This window comes from Carex rostrata, chromosome 5 (genome assembly GCF_964058835.1).
Source record: "Carex rostrata chromosome 5, lpCarRost1.2, whole genome shotgun sequence".
Taxonomy (NCBI): Eukaryota; Viridiplantae; Streptophyta; class Magnoliopsida; order Poales; family Cyperaceae; genus Carex; species Carex rostrata.
The window spans coordinates 2,356,110-2,376,144 of record NC_135922.1 but is presented as its reverse complement, the minus strand read 5'-3'; the positions used below and the strand labels follow the sequence as shown (position 1 = coordinate 2,376,144).

The 20,035-nt window shown below is 32.0% G+C and overlaps 1 protein-coding gene and 1 long non-coding RNA gene across 3 annotated transcripts in view; one reads left to right on the top strand and one right to left on the bottom strand.

The window, feature by feature from the left end:
• Positions 1-9,055: 9,055 nt before the first annotated feature.
• On the bottom strand, positions 9,056-18,451 carry LOC144554855 (putative disease resistance RPP13-like protein 3). 2 transcript variants are annotated; one of them, XM_078303213.1, is made up of 5 exons: positions 18,319-18,451; positions 17,569-18,179; positions 16,165-16,956; positions 9,363-10,679; positions 9,056-9,191 (listed from the first exon to the last, which is right to left on the bottom strand). In XM_078303213.1, the coding sequence occupies exons 2-5, from the start codon at positions 18,171-18,173 to the stop codon at positions 9,176-9,178; spliced, it is 2,730 nt and encodes a 909-aa protein (XP_078159339.1). In that variant the 5' UTR covers positions 18,174-18,179; positions 18,319-18,451; the 3' UTR covers positions 9,056-9,175. The 2 variants fall into 2 exon arrangements, with proteins under 2 accessions (XP_078159339.1, XP_078159337.1); XM_078303211.1 differs by lacking the exon at positions 18,319-18,451 and having other exon boundaries at positions 17,569-18,211.
• Positions 12,398-20,035, top strand: part of LOC144554858 (uncharacterized) — a 63,289-nt gene continuing 55,651 nt past the window's right edge. Inside the window, exon 1 of the long non-coding RNA XR_013511782.1 lies at positions 12,398-13,159. This is a non-coding gene — a long non-coding RNA (uncharacterized LOC144554858). The remainder of the gene's footprint in view (positions 13,160-20,035) is intronic.

The window sequence follows — 20,035 nt, the reverse complement described above, 5'->3', positions numbered from 1 at the left end:
GCTCGGTTTGTCCCGATTATTGCTCCATATCATCAAATTCTTCAATATATGCAGTAAGACTAAAAAATTATAGCTGTCACCTTTTTCAATTGAGATTTTCCAGTAAAATTCAAGTCAAAATCTTAGAATATTTTCTATATGAAAAGTTGTAAAAATCAATTGGGAGTCAGTTATAACCAATTTTATAATAAACCGAGGCAGATGTAAGACATTCAACACTTTATATTTTTATTTTTTTAGCACCGGGTTTTATTGCTGAAAATATTACATACATATATATAGCTACGGGTGCAAATGGATCAAATCCGATTGTGATAAAACTATATCCATATATATTTTTATTTTTTTGGATAAGGTACAAATTGAATATTAGATAGATGTGAACGAATATTAGATATATACAAATACATATCGGATATTAACCAGATACGAACACAAATATAGATAAAATTCGGATACGTAATTTAAATGTTGTGAAAAATTAATATGTTATTCAATAAATTATTATTTCATTAGAATATAAAATTAAATTAATATACATATATAATTCGTATATTCCATCATTATGGTGAAGAAATAATATTTTTGTTATGTTAAAATTGCTAAGTCATAAAAATTCTACTAAAGTAATATTTACTATCTCGCGAAATGGCACATGGATGCAACAAATTAAGATATACATATAAAACAAGCTTCTGTTTGCATAATTACTTGAATATGAGATACAGACAATAAAGATTAACGTACTGTTAATATTTGTAAGCTATAGTTTCCTATTAATAGTTCTTAGTTTGTCTCAGATCTGAGTGGTAAGCTGTAGTATTAGCAAAAAAAAAAAAATAGTATTAGAATTGGTTATTTGAAATAACTGATTCTAATACTATTTTTTTTTTCAAAGTTGGTTCTTTAAAAAAAAAAAAAGTATCAAGATCGGTTTTTAGCAATAAAACCGATCCAGAGACTATCAGGATCGGTTTTTAGCAATAAAACCGATCCAGATACTATCAGGATCGGTTATTATGTACAGAACTGATCCAGATGCTATTTTCTGATATATTTTAATTTGTTAGATGTATTTTTAAGCTATCTGGATCGGTTATTATGTATAGACCCGATCCAGATGTTATTTTATGATATATTTCAATTAATAAGATTTATTTGAGATATTTCCATTATCAGGATCGGTTTTTTGTTAGAACCGATCCTGATACTATCATGATCGGGTTTTATAAACAACCGACCCTGATAGTTGAATTATTAAGATCGGTTATTTAGAATAACGGATCCTGATAGTATCAGGATCAGTTCTAACAAAAAACCGATCCCGATAGTTCATAAATCAGGATCGGTTGACAATAAAACCCGATCTGAATAGTTTTTAAGATCGGTTTTTTTAAGAAAACCGATTCAAATACCTTTTAGGATCGGTTGGCTCATATAACCGATCCAAATAGGCCGATTCTGATTCCAGTTTTTACACTAGTGCTTCTCTTTCAGACTCCTTCATAACTATATGTTATATTTGGAGATGAGAGAATTTCTAACAAATTATTAATTTCTAGGAGGTATAGTCATTATGCATTAAAAGAGTTATTAAATTTTATTGGGCTGGGCCAAAAATACAACAGGACTTGTTATATACGTGATAAGTATCATAAAAAATAGAACTGATCACAAATCATGACCTCTCTAACTCTGAGGCACCTAGGAAACAATATAAAATTCATGTAGGAATTTTTGTAAATTATGTTTCAACCCCCAAATTTTTTGGATAAATATAATAAAAATTAATGTGTATATATACATTTATTATTTATTAAAATTAATTTATTTATCTCATCAAACCTTTTTTTTTGAGAAAGTTATCTCATCAAACCTAATTATCAAATAAACTTAATTTAACTTAGTTCCACTATTATAACATCATATATATCTCGGAGAGCTTTATCAACTCACGAGGAAAAATTAAAGCAACGGCTTTTATTTCTTTCTAAGAAAACCTTTGTTGTAATTGTAATCCATCAAAAATTTAACATATCTAGTCATTTTTTCATTATTTGCTTCCTGGTTGTTAACCTTGGCTGTAGGTAATATTGATTTAACTTCTATTTTTAATTTTTTTTTTTTGTATTATTGAACGAGTTTTCAAATTGAGATCTTGAAATCACTTTGTATATTTAGATCATTTCATTGGATTCATGGTCTACGAGCAAAAAAAAAAATTTTGAAAAATTATATATGTCCAAACTGATAGAGTTTGCTAAAAATCCAATTTACATGAGCGAAGAGACTATGAATGCATTCTAATTGAAGTTGCATGATGGTTCGAAACTTGGAATCATTTATGGCATGCATGAATACAAGACCCAGTGATACTCCTGCCAACCTCTTACCCCTCAGGATCTTATATATGATCCGAATTTGATCATAAGAGTCATCAATATATATAAGGTGATCTATACTTTATGTGCATTATGCACATGAACATGATCAAATTAACTTAATGCAAGTTAATTTCACTGTTCATAAGCCATTTAAATTTTTACAATACAATATTTAAAGGGATCTAATGGAATATCGAATAACAGTTTTACAATACAACATTTAATGTTCGACATATATATAAGGTTAACAACATTTTTTTTTTGTTTTTTTTATATATTTAAAGTTTTACTTCATTAAGAAAGAATTGTTAAAATTGTGAGTAGATAGATTTTAGTTTTATTTATATTGACATATTGTATGTATAATTGATTTATTGCTCAACTAGCAATTTCTACCTTTAAGTACTTCACATTTCTTGTAGCACATGGAATGCATACGGTTTCATACGTACAGGTAGGATCTAATATTTACTACATCGATCTTTGTTTTATAAATTGTTTACATTAATGGAGAATCTCAAAGCTGTGGGAACAAGATCCACAGTTCACTCCCCGAGATCTTTAATTAGCTGCTAATTGTCGTCTTCTTGCGTGAACTAATAGTGTAAACCCCTACTTTTTACTTCAAATATACTTTTTTGTTTTTGATTTGTTTGCTTTCTGCTTTTGTTAGAAAACAACAACAACAATAATTAATAAAAGTAACTTCATTAACAAAACAATATGACTAGGGCTGCACAAAAAATTTGTAGTTCGTGATGCGATTCGAGTTTGATTTGAAAAAGTTTGTAAAAAATTCGATTCGAAATAATTCAAAATTAATTCAAATCAAATTCAAACTGGACTTGGTTCGTTCGAAATAGGTTCACAAACTATTCTAGTTCGAATCTCAAAGTTCACAAACTATTCTAGTTCGAATCTCAATTTTAAAACTCTAGACGACTTTCACCTCTCGCTTTTGGCGACTACGATCACTCTTCCTTGTTGTAAAAAAGTTCGTAAAAGATTTGAAATTGAGTTCGTAAAAAATTCGATTCGAAATTAATTCAAATCAAACTTAGTTCGAAATTAATTCAAACCGAACTCAAACTAAAATAAGTTCGACTCGGTTCGATTCGTTTGCAGCCCTAAATATGACTCATCAGATATCAGATTTTTCAATAAAAGTAACTTTAGTTCCTCAAACCTACTTCTATAAAACTACAGATTTACCTCAAAATTTTTGAAATCCCCAGTTATTCCCACAGTAATAAATATATTAGTAAGAAAAAAATATTTATAAATTAAACCATAAATTCTATCTTCACATATAACATATATAAAAGTAAATATTTATATTCATATACTCAATTTTAGAATTTAATCTCTATCTTGTTTCATGACTGGATCTGTTTCTTCAACCGCTACTGCACTTCGACAACGACCGCATCTACTCACTGGTGCGCTCCGATTGAGATAAAACTCTATGCTCTGAGCTCCGACGATACCATTCTCAGATCAGATCAGTTTTGGTCCCTTCCCTCTCTCTCATTCTCCTCTCTGTTCAAGGAGGTATAGTACGGAGAGAGGAGAGTGTTGTGTCAAAAATAAGACCTATAAAGAGTAAAACATGTTTATTGACTCTTTTTGAAGCCGAGGTTCAATTTCAGTTTGAATTTGACAAAAGAATCAGATAATGTCTAAGAGAGGTGAATAGAGTGGGGTGAGGTGATCGAGGATGTGGCGGCTGACCTAAATGGCCTAGCCCATATATATAAATTAAGGAGTAGTTTTTACCTTTTGTCAATTTGAAATTAATCCAATATCTTATATTTCGTTAAAAACTGAAGAACTAAAAAGTAATAAAACTAGATAATAAAATTAATACAACTTATGAACTACAAAGTTAAAAAAAAAATTCCAATTTTTATCAACGTTTCGCCAGCATATATATGTATTTATCTTTTTTTTTTTTTTTGAAAACTTGGTAGTAGCTACCAAGTTTCGTGAGGGGAAATCGAACTCTCGACCTTTGGGTATAACAAGTCTAGAACATTTTTCTAGTCAATTGTACTACCTCCCCTTTCTCATATATATATGTATTTATCAAACTGAAGAACTAAAACGTAAAAAATATTGCAATTTTTATGTGTTAGTATGAAACGTGTTTCTACTAAAAAAAAAACTCATGAGTCAAGTTATTTCGCTAAATAATTTATATATTGGTACGTACTACTAATTGCTTATAAAATAATTTAATTTGAGAATGGAAAAGTTTGGTTAAATGCCGAGGAAAATTGACAAATATAGTTCTCAGTCAACTCGATTGGACTCGGCTGATTTTTCAAATCATGGTATTTATTTCCCTCACATCCTAACCGTAATCCTAAAATTACAGCGAAAATTAAAGAAATTCATAGAAATAAAATACCAAGGATTAATTTTTCTCTCCAGTAGCTCCAACTGCAACAATCCTTTTCATGTTATATCCACGCCTTTTCAATTGGGCTGTCTAAAGGCCCATATTGTATTCCTGTTATTTCTCGTGGATGACTCTCTGGCCTAGTTCATATTCATTCCTGTTAATTCTTTTTTGGGGAAAATTTCTAGTGTGCCCATTGAAATGTTTCAAATAGCCAATTTTCCTATGAAAATCTCATAATATCCAATATCCTATGAAAATCTATAAATGCAAGATCTATCTGCAAACTAATGAATTCATCCAACAAGTGCTCAAGATCAGTATAACTAACAACTCTAAATATCAGCCCTTCTCATCAGTTAAGCTTTGCTCTAACAACCATTAATCACAACGGCCCAGGAGTTCGTCACCGGGTCGGAATTTTTTGATATAGCAGACTACTCCGTTGTCGAAAGCTTCAACACCAGGATCAGCATCCTGTTGGAGCGCTTCACAGTGGGAGGCTATGACTGGGTGATAAAATTCTTTCCTCAAGGAAACGACGACTTGGTCTCCGAGTACATATCGGTTTTTCTCAAACTGCTGAATGCAAAGAAAGATGTCCAGGCAATGTATTCCTTCCGTCTGCCGGACTGGACCAACTCCAAATGGTCGAACACATTAAGAGTTGTACGTGTTCTGGGGCTGTACTTGTTCTTCAGGCTGGCCCTTTTTGAGCAGTGCTTTGAGTTGCAAGCCACCTTCAGGCTCTTATTACGTACAGGCCAGACAAGCTCGGTTTGAACTCGCAAGAGACGACACCTCTTTCCAAGATAGACCGGAAATGTACTTGGAGACCAAACTTTACATTTTTTTGATTTTTTTTTTACTATCTTTTTAGATAGATGGAATTATTTGTTCTAAAGATTCGGGATCATCTGAAATTAGTGAATTTCTACCTTTAGAAAACTAGTAGAATAATTCAAAAAATGTAAAATTTGGTCTCCAAATACCTTATTATATGAAGATCATGTTGAACGGTTCTCATCATTGAATTTTGAAAATATAGATAGCCTTGCTCGTCCTCTTTTTTTCTTTTTCCTTTCCTCCAAAATAACACATGTAGAGCTTTTGCGGATTATATCCCCTGTTGGGAGATTTTCACCGATTAATGGTAAGTGTCACAAAATAGCTTTAAAAAATGGACAAGAAAAGGTGTTTATTCTTTACAATTTGGCGAATTATTCTATAACCTGTGCTTGCCATGTGTATGTCGTTATGTATCATATGACCTTAAATCTTTTCGTCATTTTTCCTTTCAGATGCAAATGATGAACCAATACAGACCAGTTGAGGAGTTACCTGACAACCAAAATGGTACTGACGAAGCGGGTCCCACAGAGAATGGGGATCAAGATGATAGCAAAATGGAAGAATAATTATTGTAACTATTTCATTTATTCTTCTGAAATTCGAGCAAAGAAAAGAGGGGGCCGCATAGCATGTGGACCCACAGTAACACATGGTTAAGTGTCTAAACAAAATATCTGACACAAAAAAAAATGTTGAATTTGATTGGGGCGAGACGATAGATCAAGGATTTGTACTTGTATTTAGCTCCGGTTGAGGGGGGGTTTTGAATCTTATTGATTTTGGTTTAACTTTCATAGCTTGTTAGTTGTAACGTATTGTGTACAAATATTTAGCCGTTTTTGTAGCGTATAAATGGATACTACTTTTAATATCAATTGATTGTTTAAAGTACACGTAGGCTAAAAAAAAAAAAGGAAGACTTTTTTTTAACGAGGAAATTTTGGGTTCTTATTTTTAATAGCTCAGTCTATCTACGAGTTAGGAAAATGTTAGTTAATAAAGCTTTCTCAATTGAGTGATTGCCTTTTGTTGCTCGGAATTATTATAATTATAAAGTTGATAATGCAAGTTAAGCATTAGCATGAGGTTACTTATGGATGTCACTAATTTGCATCAAGCAGGTTCAATTATAATACTCTCGGAGACCGATATCTCCATGGAGGACAATAGCTCTTGGGTTTCCAAGGAAAATCCCTATCTTGGGTTAGAGGATTCAGACCTCCTGGATTACCTTAGAGACAGAGATGATTTGGATGCAGCAGATGCAGCCTATTTGCAATCCTCTAACCCAACTGCTTCTTCATCTCATGCCAGCTCTTCTATAGCCAACTAGTTACCTCCCTATTAGTTCTAATATCTAGACTTTGCTAAATGATGAATCTCTTGCTTTATGTAATACTCTAAGTACCTGCTGTGCTGTGATTGCCTAACAACCAGAGTATTATTTTGTTGCTTAGATAATCAGTTTGATTTGATTGGCTGACTAGTAACAGCCCTAAGACACATTTTGTATGATCAATTAGTTTCTAATGAAACTGGTGGTTTTTAAACCACTTTTATCAAAAAAAAAACATTAGCATGAGTATCAGTTGCGAAACATCTTATACAACATCTTATAATGCAAGTTGATAGATTTAGAAGTTCAACTAAGTTGACGATATTATTTATAGAGTGAGGCTACGATTATGTATAGCGCATTTTGGTCTATACTATGAATATATATTTCCACTTTCAAAGTTCAAACATTCAATATGTACCGTTCAACATGATATCTAAATGAAAATGTGCTAATTGGATGCCAAATTTTACGTATTTCTATTTTTTTTTTACTATTTTTCTTAAATATGTACAAAATAACTTAATCTAAAAATTCTGGACCGTTCTTTAGTGATATTCTCCCTATCTAAAAAAATAGTAAAAATAATTGAAAAAATGTAAAATTTGGACTCCAAGTACATATATTTTCATATTGAGATCATGATTAACAGTTCAGATTGATTATTTAGACTTTGAAAGTGAAAATATGAATCTGTAGTACGGAATGAAGTGTGCTATGAATAGTACCATACTACATATTTTATCCATCAGTAATTATCTTCTATTATTCAGATTTTATGAGACCATCGGAAATAACGTGGGCAAACATCGTGGCAAAGGGGTCAAGATCCTCGGAGTTAACTTAAAATTTGAGTTAAAATCAGAATTATGATCCATTCGGCCCGAGATAAAATGTAGTGGGGCGCTTTAATATTCGCACCGAAGCAGATCGGACGTTCAAGAAATCAAGTGCACTAGAGTTTTTTTAATATGTAGATAATAGATAAATGCCAAGTTATGAAATACTAGTTAGACTCTAGTATAAGAAGTTGTGGAATTTCACATTACATTTACCGATTATGCTTTTTTTTTTTTTAATTATAGGGACACATATTTTATTAATAATGAGTATTTGTGCGGCATCGTCAGCAAACATTTTCTTATATTTTGTAACGTAGTATTTTCGTTGTAGGAATGATATTTTATTAGAAGAATTTTACGTACGTGTCTTTGACAGGAAACATAAACAAAGAAACACATTTCATAAAAAAAAAAATTAATGAAGAGTTAGTTACATATAAAAGAAATAATATTTAAATGATAAGTGTAAACAATTGTAAATGCCAAATTAAAAATTATTGTAAAATCCAATAATATAATCAATGAGAACCCGAAACATTATTTAATTCGCTGAAAAAATAATTTCAGTCATTTCAAATTATTCTTGTAAAGCAATAGAAATTGGGAATATTTTCTTATAATTTTTGATAGTTTAGTTCAGCACAAAAATTAAAATAATGATTTAGCAATATAATCAAAACAACAAATTTACAGGGAACTACAAAAATTTAGTATATTTTTGTAATTAAGTTTCGATTATGTAGGAAATAATTAAACCCCATTTGATTAAACAATAAATTTTGCATCTTAAAAATAAGAAATACAAATACTATCCCAAGAAGGCATGCATTAATTTCTGATAATTTCATAATTGGAAAAATAGTGAAAAAGTAGTATAAAAATATTTTAAAAATCCTGTCAACAAATATTACTCGAATTCAAAATGATATACATATAATTTTAGATGATTTCTAAAAATAAACTTAGATTTAATTTATAGAGATGAAATTAAGAAATAATGGAATAAATTATAAAGAAGCTAACAAAAAAATAACCAGATAAAAAAACAGAAAAAATATTCAACATTTATCTTATTTTACATGTAATAACCAGATAAATAATCATAAAAATGAACTCCTTAGCAAAGAGTACAATTACAATTACAATTATAAAAACTGAAAGTACATAACAATATAAAATTGAATCTAGCAACCATGAAAACGGGCAAGTATGAAAAGCTGAACGGCTTGGAAACAACAAACTGAAAAAGGGAACTTAAATATTGTAATGAGACTCAAATCTGACTGTTCGTCTCTAAGCAGGAAGAGAATAATTATTATGTGATGTCTTTTTCTTGCATTTTTCCGTGTAGTCTCTCTTTTTATTGTGTGTAGTCCCTGCTCAACATATTGCATACAATAAAAAAGAGTAGCTAAATAAATTACAACAAACATAATAAAAACAATTGAAAATAAAGTCTTACAGCCATGCAAAGTAATATGAACAGATTGGATACGATGACAATCTGAAACTGTAAAGTAGTACAACAAAGATGCATGAGATTTTACCTTATACGCACAGATGGGATATGCTCAATTTTGTGTACATCTTTTCCTTGCATTTGCATACTTTCCCAGATCTCACGTGAGTAAACTGTTAGTTCTTGAAGAGTTCGCACCTTTTGTAGCTCGGGAAGTACATGTAGCTTTTTACAATAATCAATTTGGAGGTGACGAAGGATGGACATAGCTCCCTCTTTTATGTCCCAATGATGTAGGTTGGGCAGACGAACAATATTTAGTTTTTCGAGGTTAGGAAACCCTCCAGTTGAACAGATCAACTCTGTTCCCACATATGAGTAATCATATAAACAAAGTATCCTGAGGCTCTGCAGCCTCTCCAATATGGGCATTGGATCTTCCTGGAGATGAGAAAATATGAGCTTCAATTTGGTGAGGTTTGTTGGGAACATCTCAACACTTGGAACACATATATTTCTTTCCCATTTTCCCATAAGAACTAGTTTTTGTATCTTCTCATGACAAGGTAAGTCTTTTGTGCCACCAAATGGTAGGAACCACTTTGTTCCAATAGAGAGGTGGACCAACTGGACTGTGTTTTTCAGCACACTCTTGAGGTTTTGCCACTCTTTTATGGCCCTTCTGTTATCTAGATAATTAGCAATGAAAATCCCAAACGTACACAAGTTGATACAAAATCTGAATTCAACAACTGATTCTATGTGTATGTACACATCCATAATTGTTTGTAGATTTGTATGCTTATTCCATTTTAATGGTAAATGGGTCCAATAGAAACCACATTTTAAGTACACATGTCTTAGAGTTGGGATTACGACATCACACAAATCTAGTCTTAGTGATATTCCATCTGCATTACGAACTCTCGATCTATTTAAATCAATGGTCTCTAGATTAGGGAAGGAAACCTTCTTAAATATATCATGTGGAATAAAGCAGTTTCTTAACCCCAAGTACCTCAAGTGTATCAAACTCTTCGGCCACTGTCTCCGAGTAAATGTGGTCATATTGACATGCTCCAAGGTTAAAACTTGAAGTACTCCAAACCCACTATAATTTAGTAGTCCAAAGCCACTATTTTTAGATGACACTAGCCCAAAACCGAAACAGAGTAAAGAATGAGTGTTTTCTGAATAAATGTCATCCTCTGTGGGAGTGCAAAATTGCAGTGCCGCACGGTGTGGGTTGCTAGCAGCTAGGTTGTTAACTTCATCTGCTTTTGAGAATACAGTGAAAAAGTTCTCATCCTTAGCTTTGTGGATAGCTAGGTCCCGTAGAAGATCATGAATACTACAGTATTTGCAGTAGCCATTCCAAGATTTTTTAGTAACTTGAATCAAGCACCTACAACAGTATTTTTTATACAAATTGACATCAAAGAAGAATGAAAATATTTGTTTATGAATAACTAGGTATTTCTGAAGTCAAATTAATATGAAAAATACTAGAACTCTCAAATATATCTTTCATCCAAAGGATGTCCTGTTTATATAGTCCATGGTGCAGTAATAAAAATATAAAATATATTTAGGCACCTCGTTGAAATTAATATTTTTAAAAATTCTTACTAGGCTAATATATTAAGTTGCATAAAATTAAATTAAGCTGCAATATAAATTTTTCTAAATGGATAAAATTAAAAATGTGGTATATATGGAAATTAAGAATATGGTTGTCCTCTTTCATTTAGATCTAAAGACTACATATAATAGTAATACTAATGACAATAATTTGTTATTTAGATAGTAATATATATGAAAACATTTGTCGATATATTCCGTATAATCAATGTAGATATGTAATGTTTATATTAATGGCAATTAATATTTTGGGATGAGAGAAATATTTAAACATATCTGTTTTTGACCTTTTTTAATTGATACCTCATTAGTTGTGAAGAGTCACATGCAGTAAACTTTTTCTTTGATTACGGCTCAACACCGAAAATTGTTTGGAACTTCGTGCTTATTCTTTTTCTCTTTGACATAGTTAGGTTATTCCAAGTTTTCAAGTTCAAACTCAATTAATAAAGATAAATTTAAATTTTTTTTAATCAATTTTATTATCCAAACAGTTTTTCTTAGGCTCAGAATTTCTCTCTTTTTAATTGTGTACGAAAGTTTTATTTGTATTGAAGTTTTGTAGGTAAGTATAATTGAATTTATATGTTTAACAATCTGATCCAATTAAAGTAAAAACAAGTTTTTTTTTTTTATACTATGTTTCAGGGGATAGAATTACATCGACAAAAGCATAATTTGCATCAACAAGAAATTACAACATTAGCTTTGGTTGCAAATCTTAAAATTATATTGAGTGTAATAAATTAACTTATTATTTTTCAACAATATTTTACATTGTTAGAAATTAGTAGATAACTCAATTTTTGAACTGAAATTTTCTCTGCTATCTAATTAATTAGATACATTTTTTTGGGAAAAATAACATTTTTTTGGGAAAAATAACATTTTTCCTTGATGATGGAATTTGTAGCCAATTAACTCAATGAAAATGAAGACTTTAATATGACCATTGAGAATAACAATAAAGTGTCCATAAAACTCTGTTTGAGATTCTATTGTTAAAATAAAATTTCTAGAAGTAATTACTTTTGCTTTTGTAACAGACCCGATATTTTATATATATATTATATATAACAATCATTTAATTAATTAATTAATTAATATATATATATATATATATATATTTACAAATTAAACCTTTTAATGTTTAAATATTAGATATAGATCCAAAATAAATTTAGGAAAATAATTCAATTATTGGATGTTAAAATCATCCCCCTTAAATGGAATATTAATTAATTAAATGAAGGTTATATATAATATATATAAAAATATCAGGTCTGTTACAGCTTTTTATCGTATGGTTTTCACATTATTATTTTTATTTCCTTCTATATTTTATGATTTAAAAGAATATCTACAAAAACATGAATTTTATGTAAGTCACAACTATTCGTGATATTAAGTGTCTAGTTATCATTAAAAGATTTAAATATTTTAAGCGTTATTGAGTAAATTTGTCAAAGATTATATGCTCCATATTTTTCTTTATTAGCTTGTTTTATGAAGCAAAGTGCAGTACAGTGAAAATCAAAATTTTCTCTTACCTCAGTGTTACCCGAAATAAAAAATATATATGTTGTTAAAACATCATGTAATTTTCAATAAACTAATTTGTTGTAGTATACGAAAATTGGCCTTCAATCCATTAGCAAAAAATAGTGATGTGTGAAAAGTTGCAAGTTCAAAATCTGAATAGAAGTATTATTTATGTATATTGACATTTTGAAGATAAAAAGCTAGTTTTAGACACATCACCAGGGCTGTAAATGAACTGAACCGAATCGAATTGGGCCTAGTTTGAATTCGAATTTGAAATTATTTCAAACCGAATCCAGTTCAAAATTGAAATTGTTTTCAAACCTAAAAGGTCAGTTCGAATTTGGTTCGGTATAATTCAAACTAGTTCGATTTGATTCAAAATTAGTTCGATTTGATTCGAAATTAGTTCGAAATTGAGAACAATTTGGTTAAATTGAGAGCAATTCAAATTAGTTCGATTTGAATCAAGGTTTAGGTGGAGATTTTAGTGCAGAACGAGCGAAAGAGAAAGCTTAAAGGGAAAGTTAATTTTGGGATGAAAGAAGAGCGAGGAGATGCGCTAGAAGGTTGCATCGTCTCTGATCGAGAGAAGGAAAACCCTGACCCTAGTCGAGGGGTTGGTAAGAGGAAACAATATTTCTTGGATTGAACTCTCTTGCTCCTCTTACTAAGCTATAAATTTGTATGAACTGCTAAATAGTCGAGATTGTATGGGTTCTTTGCTATTTATTGTTTCTTTTTTTTTTCTTCTTGCTAGAGTCACTTTGAGCTTTCAGCTGTTGCTCGAAACGAGAACGATTGAAAGGTAGAAAGAGACATTGATATCTAAACAACTCTCTGTGTATCGGCTAAAATTTCCACGACTATTAACCTGCTATAGAGACTGGAGGGCACGGTTTAGTAACAAAGGCCCCCACCTTCTCTCTCCTTGACAGCCTGTTCTGAGCCAGTATGCCCGTAAACGAATCGAACCATTCGAGATTCGCTAACCACACGAATCGAATTAGGCTTGGTTCGAAATTGAATTAATTTCGAACCGAATTACTTTCGAATTGAATTTTTTTTGAACTTTTTCGAATCGAACTCGAATCGAATCACAAATCTCGAATTTTTTGTGCACTCCTACATATCACCAAAGCTAATTATTAGCCAGTTCTTATGCACTTGTTTATAGTTTTTTTTTTTTTTAATATCGGGCTATCTTAGTGCTTCACTCTTTCAATTTCTTTTTGTTAGTTATGAATTATTGGTTTAGACACTCATGTCATTGACTCTAACATACACCTTAGATATATATGTCGATATCAAATTTGTAAGCGTGTTCATGGCAATAATGCAACGTTATATCTAGTTCTGTGAAACATTGACAAACAACAAAATATCTATTTTTAAATCTTTTTGTAACAAATAATTTGTTGGCTAAAAGTTTGTAATTGAGTTTCCACCATTTCTTCAATAATGATGATATACGTAAGTTGCGAAAAACCTTTGCTATATATATATATATATATATATATATAGGGTCCGGCAAATTTGTTGCTGGTAGCATTTTAGCCAGAGGTGCTGCCACCCTTTTTTTAATTTTCTGATGTCCAAACAACAAATCCAAACCGTTAGATGTTTAATCTATATTATAATATACTTGGAGACCAAATTTTACATTTTTTGGAATTTTTGTACTATTTATTAAGCTAGTTGGAAAATCGCTGTTTTCAGTAAATTTCTGCAGCATTGAAATCAGCGGTTTTCAAACTAGCTTAATAGATAGTAAAAAAATTCCAAAAAATGTAAAATTTGGTCTCCAAGTAGATTATAACATAGATTAAACATATAACAGTTTGGATTTGTTGTTTGGATATCAGAAAATAAAAAAAGGTGGCAGCACCTCCGGCTAAAATGTTGCCGGCAGCAAATTAGCCGAACCCTATATATATATATATATATAGGAAGGATCCAATTACACCTTTTTTGGTGACACCGAATTACACTCTCAATTTTCAAACTTTTCAAAGTTCAAATAGTCGATCCAAATCGTTCAACATAATGGATATATTAAAATGTGCTTTCAGATCAAATTTTATATTTTTTTGGAATTTATTTACTATTTATTAAGTATTTAACAAAATCGCTATATTCAGACCATTGAATTTTTGTACCCATCTTAATAAAAAATTGCAAAGAAATGTAAATTTTGATCTGCAAGCACATTGTAACATATCTATCATGTTGAACGATTTGGATCGACTGTTTGGACTTTGAAAATATATAATGTAATTAGGTGTCACCAAAAAAGAGTGTAATTGAATCCCTCCTCATATATATATAGAGGTTGGCTAAGCTCAAATCGTTTGTTCCTGGACTCAGGAACAAACGACTCGATTCTCTGATTTCCGAAGTTCAAACGGTCGATCCAAACCATTAGATGTTTAATCTATATTAAAATGTGCTTGGAGACAAAATTTTATATTTTTTAGAATTTTTTTACTATTTATTAAGATGGTTTGAAAATCGCTGTTTTCATTAAAATTCTGCACCATAAAAAAACAGCGACTTTCAAACCATCTTAATAAATAGTAAAAAAATTCCAAAAAATATAAAATTTTGTCTCCAAGCACATTTTAATATAGATTAAACATCTAACAGTTTGGATCGGCCGTTTGAATTTCGAAAATCAGAGAACCGAGTCGTTTGTTCCTGAGTCCAGGAACAAACGATTTGAGCTTAGCCAACCTCTATATATATATATATATATATATATATATAGGCTGTGGCTAATTTGCTGCCGGCAGCATTTCTGCCGGCGGTGCTGCCACTGTTTTTTCTATTTTTTGATGTTCAAACGATAAATCTAAACCGTTAGACGTTTAATCTATATTATAATCTACTTGGAGACCAAATTTTACATTTTTTGGAATTGTTTTACTATATATTAAGCTGGTTTGAAAACCGCTGATTTCAATGCTGCAGAAATTTACTGAAATCAGCGGTTTTCAAACCAGCTTAATATATAGTAAAAAAATTCAAAAAAATGTAAAATTTGGTCTGCAAGTAGATTATAATATAGATTAAACATCTAACGGTTTGGATTTGTTATTTGAACATCACACGGCTAAATATAGCCCCGGCAGCACCTCTGCTGAAATGCTGTCAGCAGCAATTTAGACAGACCCTATATATATATATATATATATATATATATATATATATATATATATATATATATATATATATATATATATATATTGTTGTCTTTTTCTAAAACCTAAACTTAATTTCAATTCCTTTCAGACAGAACTAGAACATCTACATAAAGATGTATATATAAAGAAGCTTCTGTTTGCATAATTACTTGAATTTTTGGAGATGAGAAAATTTCTAACAAATTATTTCTATCAGGTACAATCCTTGACCTTTATGCATTAAAAGATACTAAATTTCGTGCAAATATTCTTATGTAAAATAAAATTTATTTGATATTATCATTGAAAATTACTTTTGGAAGGTAAAAAGGAGGAATGGTTAGAGAGGTATTTAGGAGATCATGTATATGTACTGGGTATATAGGGGGAGTCCCTAGAGAGGAATTTTTGAAGAGTTATTAAATTTGGTGTGAATGTGATGAGACTGGGCTGGGTCAAAAACATAACAGGACTTCTTTTATACGTGATAAGTACCATAAAAAATAGAACTGAGAAGAGATGTACCTTTGCACTAGCTCTTCAAGGCATTTCTCCGCTCTGTCCTCTATTGTTCCACCTCCATCTTTCGGTACAAATCTTTCAGCCATCCACATTCTTGTAACGTGCCATCCCGAAATCTTATAATCCTCGGGAAAACAAGCAAAATAAAGAAAACAATCTTTGAGATATCGAGGCAAGTCTTCATAACTCCTGGCAAGGACCTGCGAGCACTGTATCCCATCTTTGTCGTGCCAATCTGTGGTCTCGTACAACGTGTTCCAGGCAGTGTAGTTGCAGTCCCTCCTTGTGAGGATACCACCTAGAACAACCAATGCCAAGGGTAGCCCACCACATTTTTTCGTTAATCTTTTGGCCACATCCAAGAGATGAGCTGGGTAATTCTCAGGTTGTACCGGCTGTTGAAAAGCGTTTCTGAACAGGAGAGCTAGACCCTTGTCGTCACTTAGGTAACGGAGCTTATATGGTTTTGTGTTGCAATCTGCTGCTTTGGCAACATCAAGCGATCTGGTGGTAATGATCACGCGGCTCGCATTGTACATTTCGGGTAATGCTATTTTCAACTGCCCCCAAAGATTAATGTCCCACACATCATCTGAAATAATTAAGTATCTCTTGCCACTGATCAAGAAGTATTTCTTTAGCTTCACCGGTAAATCCCTATCTGTTACAGGTGGATTTTTGTTTTTCATTTGAGGTTTAACTTTGTAAAGAATTTCTCTCAAGAGTTCATTTAAATTGTACGTTTGAGAAATGGACAGCCATGCGCGACAATCAAATTGTCCTTCCAATTTATCACTGTTTTTACAAAAAAAAAATGTGTTACATCAAGGAAAAATAAGGAACATAACGAGAGACTTTCAAGTTTGACCCACGTCTTTGTGCCTAATTTACCAAACATGGAGCTAAGAACATTTGGAGTCATTATTACCATCTTGTAAATTCTATTAACAAAAATAGAGAGGCAAAATTTGATTAAGCGTACATATTACGGTGATTCTTTATGTCACAAATTATCAGAACTACATATATATATTGGGTGTAGTTGAGTAACATTTATATTCATGTATGCAAATCATCATAATTTAGTTTCACGACTCACATAAATTTGTATGCGATCCCATTAAATAATCCATTGTCAAGAATTTAACTCAGATAGTATATAAGTTTCGGTTAAGTTATCAGGTTTGCTCTAGGTAATTGATTACTAATAATACATAACAATATTTTCTAAGAATTGAATATCATCACTTCTTGAGAAAGAACAACAATCTAAATTTGGACAGTTGTGTTCTTCACAACTAGTTGGTTTGGAATATAGCAATTTTCTTGTTATAGATTAATTGTTCCACAAAAATTTACCCGCTTTATATATAAATAAATAAAACGTTCAAAAGAAAGGACATGCACCTGTTGTATACTTTTTGCGCCAAGGTTGTTTTCCCGAGGCCACCAGTACCCACGATCGAGAGCACCGTGCGCCTTGAAATACTTCTATCTTTGAGCTGCTCGATAATCTTTGCCTGGTCATCCTCAAGCCCAACAACTTCTGGATCATCAACATCATCACAAGCTTCTGGATCATCAACATCATCAATAGCACCAAGATCCTCAATTCTCAAGTCGGTTCGGCGCTGGTAAAGCCGATTTAGTTCCTCTATGATTTTCTCGAGCTCGTCATGCAGGCCGAGCTTGTACTTTTTATAGTTTCTTTTGGCCGTCTTAAATTTACTGACAAGCCAGTTGGAACTTTCTGCACGGTTTTCTTCAATCTTATCCCGGAAGGTATCAATTACAGTAGTTATTTTGTTGGCAATTTCTCTGACCTGGTTCAGCCACTCTGTTACCACATTATTTCTGGTACACTTGGAATCAACATCTCTGAGCAGCGCTTGGATCAAGCGAAGCTCCTTTTGCACCTGTTCGATCTGCCCACGCACAGCCTGCACTTCCCGAACTTTCTCGCGCAATATACCAGCAAGCTTTTCCAGCACAGAGGTTACAGCTTCTGCCATGTATTTCTGATTGTGGGAATAATGAAGATTAGGATCCAATACCAAAAAATAAAATCCCAAAACTGGTACAGATCAAATACAAGTAAAACCGAAAAACATGCCTCAACTTGATTTCTCAAAACTCATAAAGAAATTAAAGGAATACCTTTCCCCAATCTCAGATCCGTTGCTCTACTCTAATCTCCTCGACTTTGCAATAGAAATGACGAGGGGCACGAAGCTCTGGCAATCCCCGTGAGTAACAATCCTAAGCTCGAAGGTACTATCGCTAGTTCGCTACTGGAGTGATGAGAAGAAAGAGAGGTATTTTAATTTGCACTGTGCTGTGCAACGTCTTACGCAACATCCACAACCGATATAAACTCGGATCAAATGAGACAACTCTTACAGCAGCTCACTGTGCTGCTTCAGAAAAATTCTCAAAAGAATTCAGGTATGGCCATAGTGACAAATGAATTATTCGGGTTCGGTTCGGCGAGGTCAAAAATTCGTGATTCGGAAGTCATTCGGACATAATTCGACAAAAAAAAAATTCTGAAAAAATTCGAGAATAATTAGTAAAACTCGAGAAAAATTCGTAAAATTCATGAATTATTTGGGTTTAATTCGTTCAATCGAATAATTCAACGTTCGGTTCGGCATCACAAAAAAAAAAAAACGAATTTTTCGCGAATAATTTGCAAATGTTGTGACTATGGGTATGGCTACCAATCTAATATATAATTTTCAAAAAATTGAATGAATTTTAGATTGTGATGCAACTGATCATATGACTGGAAATATAAGTTTATTAACTCTTTTTAAAAAATACAAAACCAAATGATTTGTTACCATTGTAAATGGTGACAAAATGAAAATCTTTGAAAAGGACTCAATAAATATTTTCTCAAAAATAACTCTTAATGTCTTGTGTATAAATGATTGTGCATCCAATTAATTATCCATTAATAAAATAACAAAAAGGTGATTTTTTTAAGAATGGATAATAAAAAATATGATAGGTAAAGGATATTTAAAACATGGACTCTATTATTTTCGAAATTATTTAGCGCCTATTTGAAATGGAAGGCCAGTTTAATGTGTTTTGAGATTCGTGCAGACAGAATTTGAATGATCCTAATTTTGCACAGAATCACTCAAAGTATGAGTTTGAGGTAACTCATAGGATCCGAATCCAATGCTGTCGGTGAGTGGACACAGCAAGCTGGCATAACAGTAATTTTAATTTTACAAACAAAAATAAACAGTTTAGAACCAACTCCGCAACTTCAATTTACTCTGTAAAGATTCCTTATGGCGGACCCACTTCACAACTTTGCCAAATGTGGGTGGGGATGGATCCTATCCTTCCAGGTACCTGACTCAACACAATTAAAACAGACGGCTCAGATTTACTATCAGCCGGTCGGGATTCGGAATGACGGAGGGAGCTGGATTATTTTGGCTTTGAGAATCGTGGCAAGTTAAATAAAACAATTTTGAGCCATCTGATTGAATTGTACTCAGTCCAGTAACCTGAGGGGATGGGAATTCGGTGGGGACTGGGGACTGGGAACTTGGAAAGTTTGATTTCATCACATGCTTGGTCTGCCAACAGAACAAAAACAATAAATACAACCCACTCCGGAACGAGTGCGTATCCTCTGAGATATCTCAACTTTTGCGTGACCGACGTGTCCGGTGCCTATTCGGGGGTGATGTAGAGGGTCAGTATTTGTGTGCTTGGAGATTCGTGCAGAACGTATTGAAACGGTTGGGATTTTCCATAAAGTCACGCAAAGTTTGAGATATCTCAGAGGATACGAATTCCTCCGGAACTTTGCCCAAGACGATCTTTACATGTTAGTGTGGTCTTTGCCCAA

What these genes read in the sequence shown, in the direction of transcription:
- LOC144554855 (XM_078303213.1), bottom strand. Translation starts at nt 18,173, where the DNA reads ATGGCAGAAGCTGTAACCTCTGTGCTGGAAAAGCTTGCTGGTATATTG. An exon ending in GCGCAAAAAGTATACAACAG is followed by an intron (nt 16,957 to 17,568) that starts GTGCATGTCCTT and finishes TTGTAAAAACAG; the next exon opens with TGATAAATTGGAAGGACAAT. An exon ending in CTTGAAGAGCTAGTGCAAAG is followed by an intron (nt 10,680 to 16,164) that starts GTACATCTCTTC and finishes ATACTGTTGTAG; the next exon opens with GTGCTTGATTCAAGTTACTA.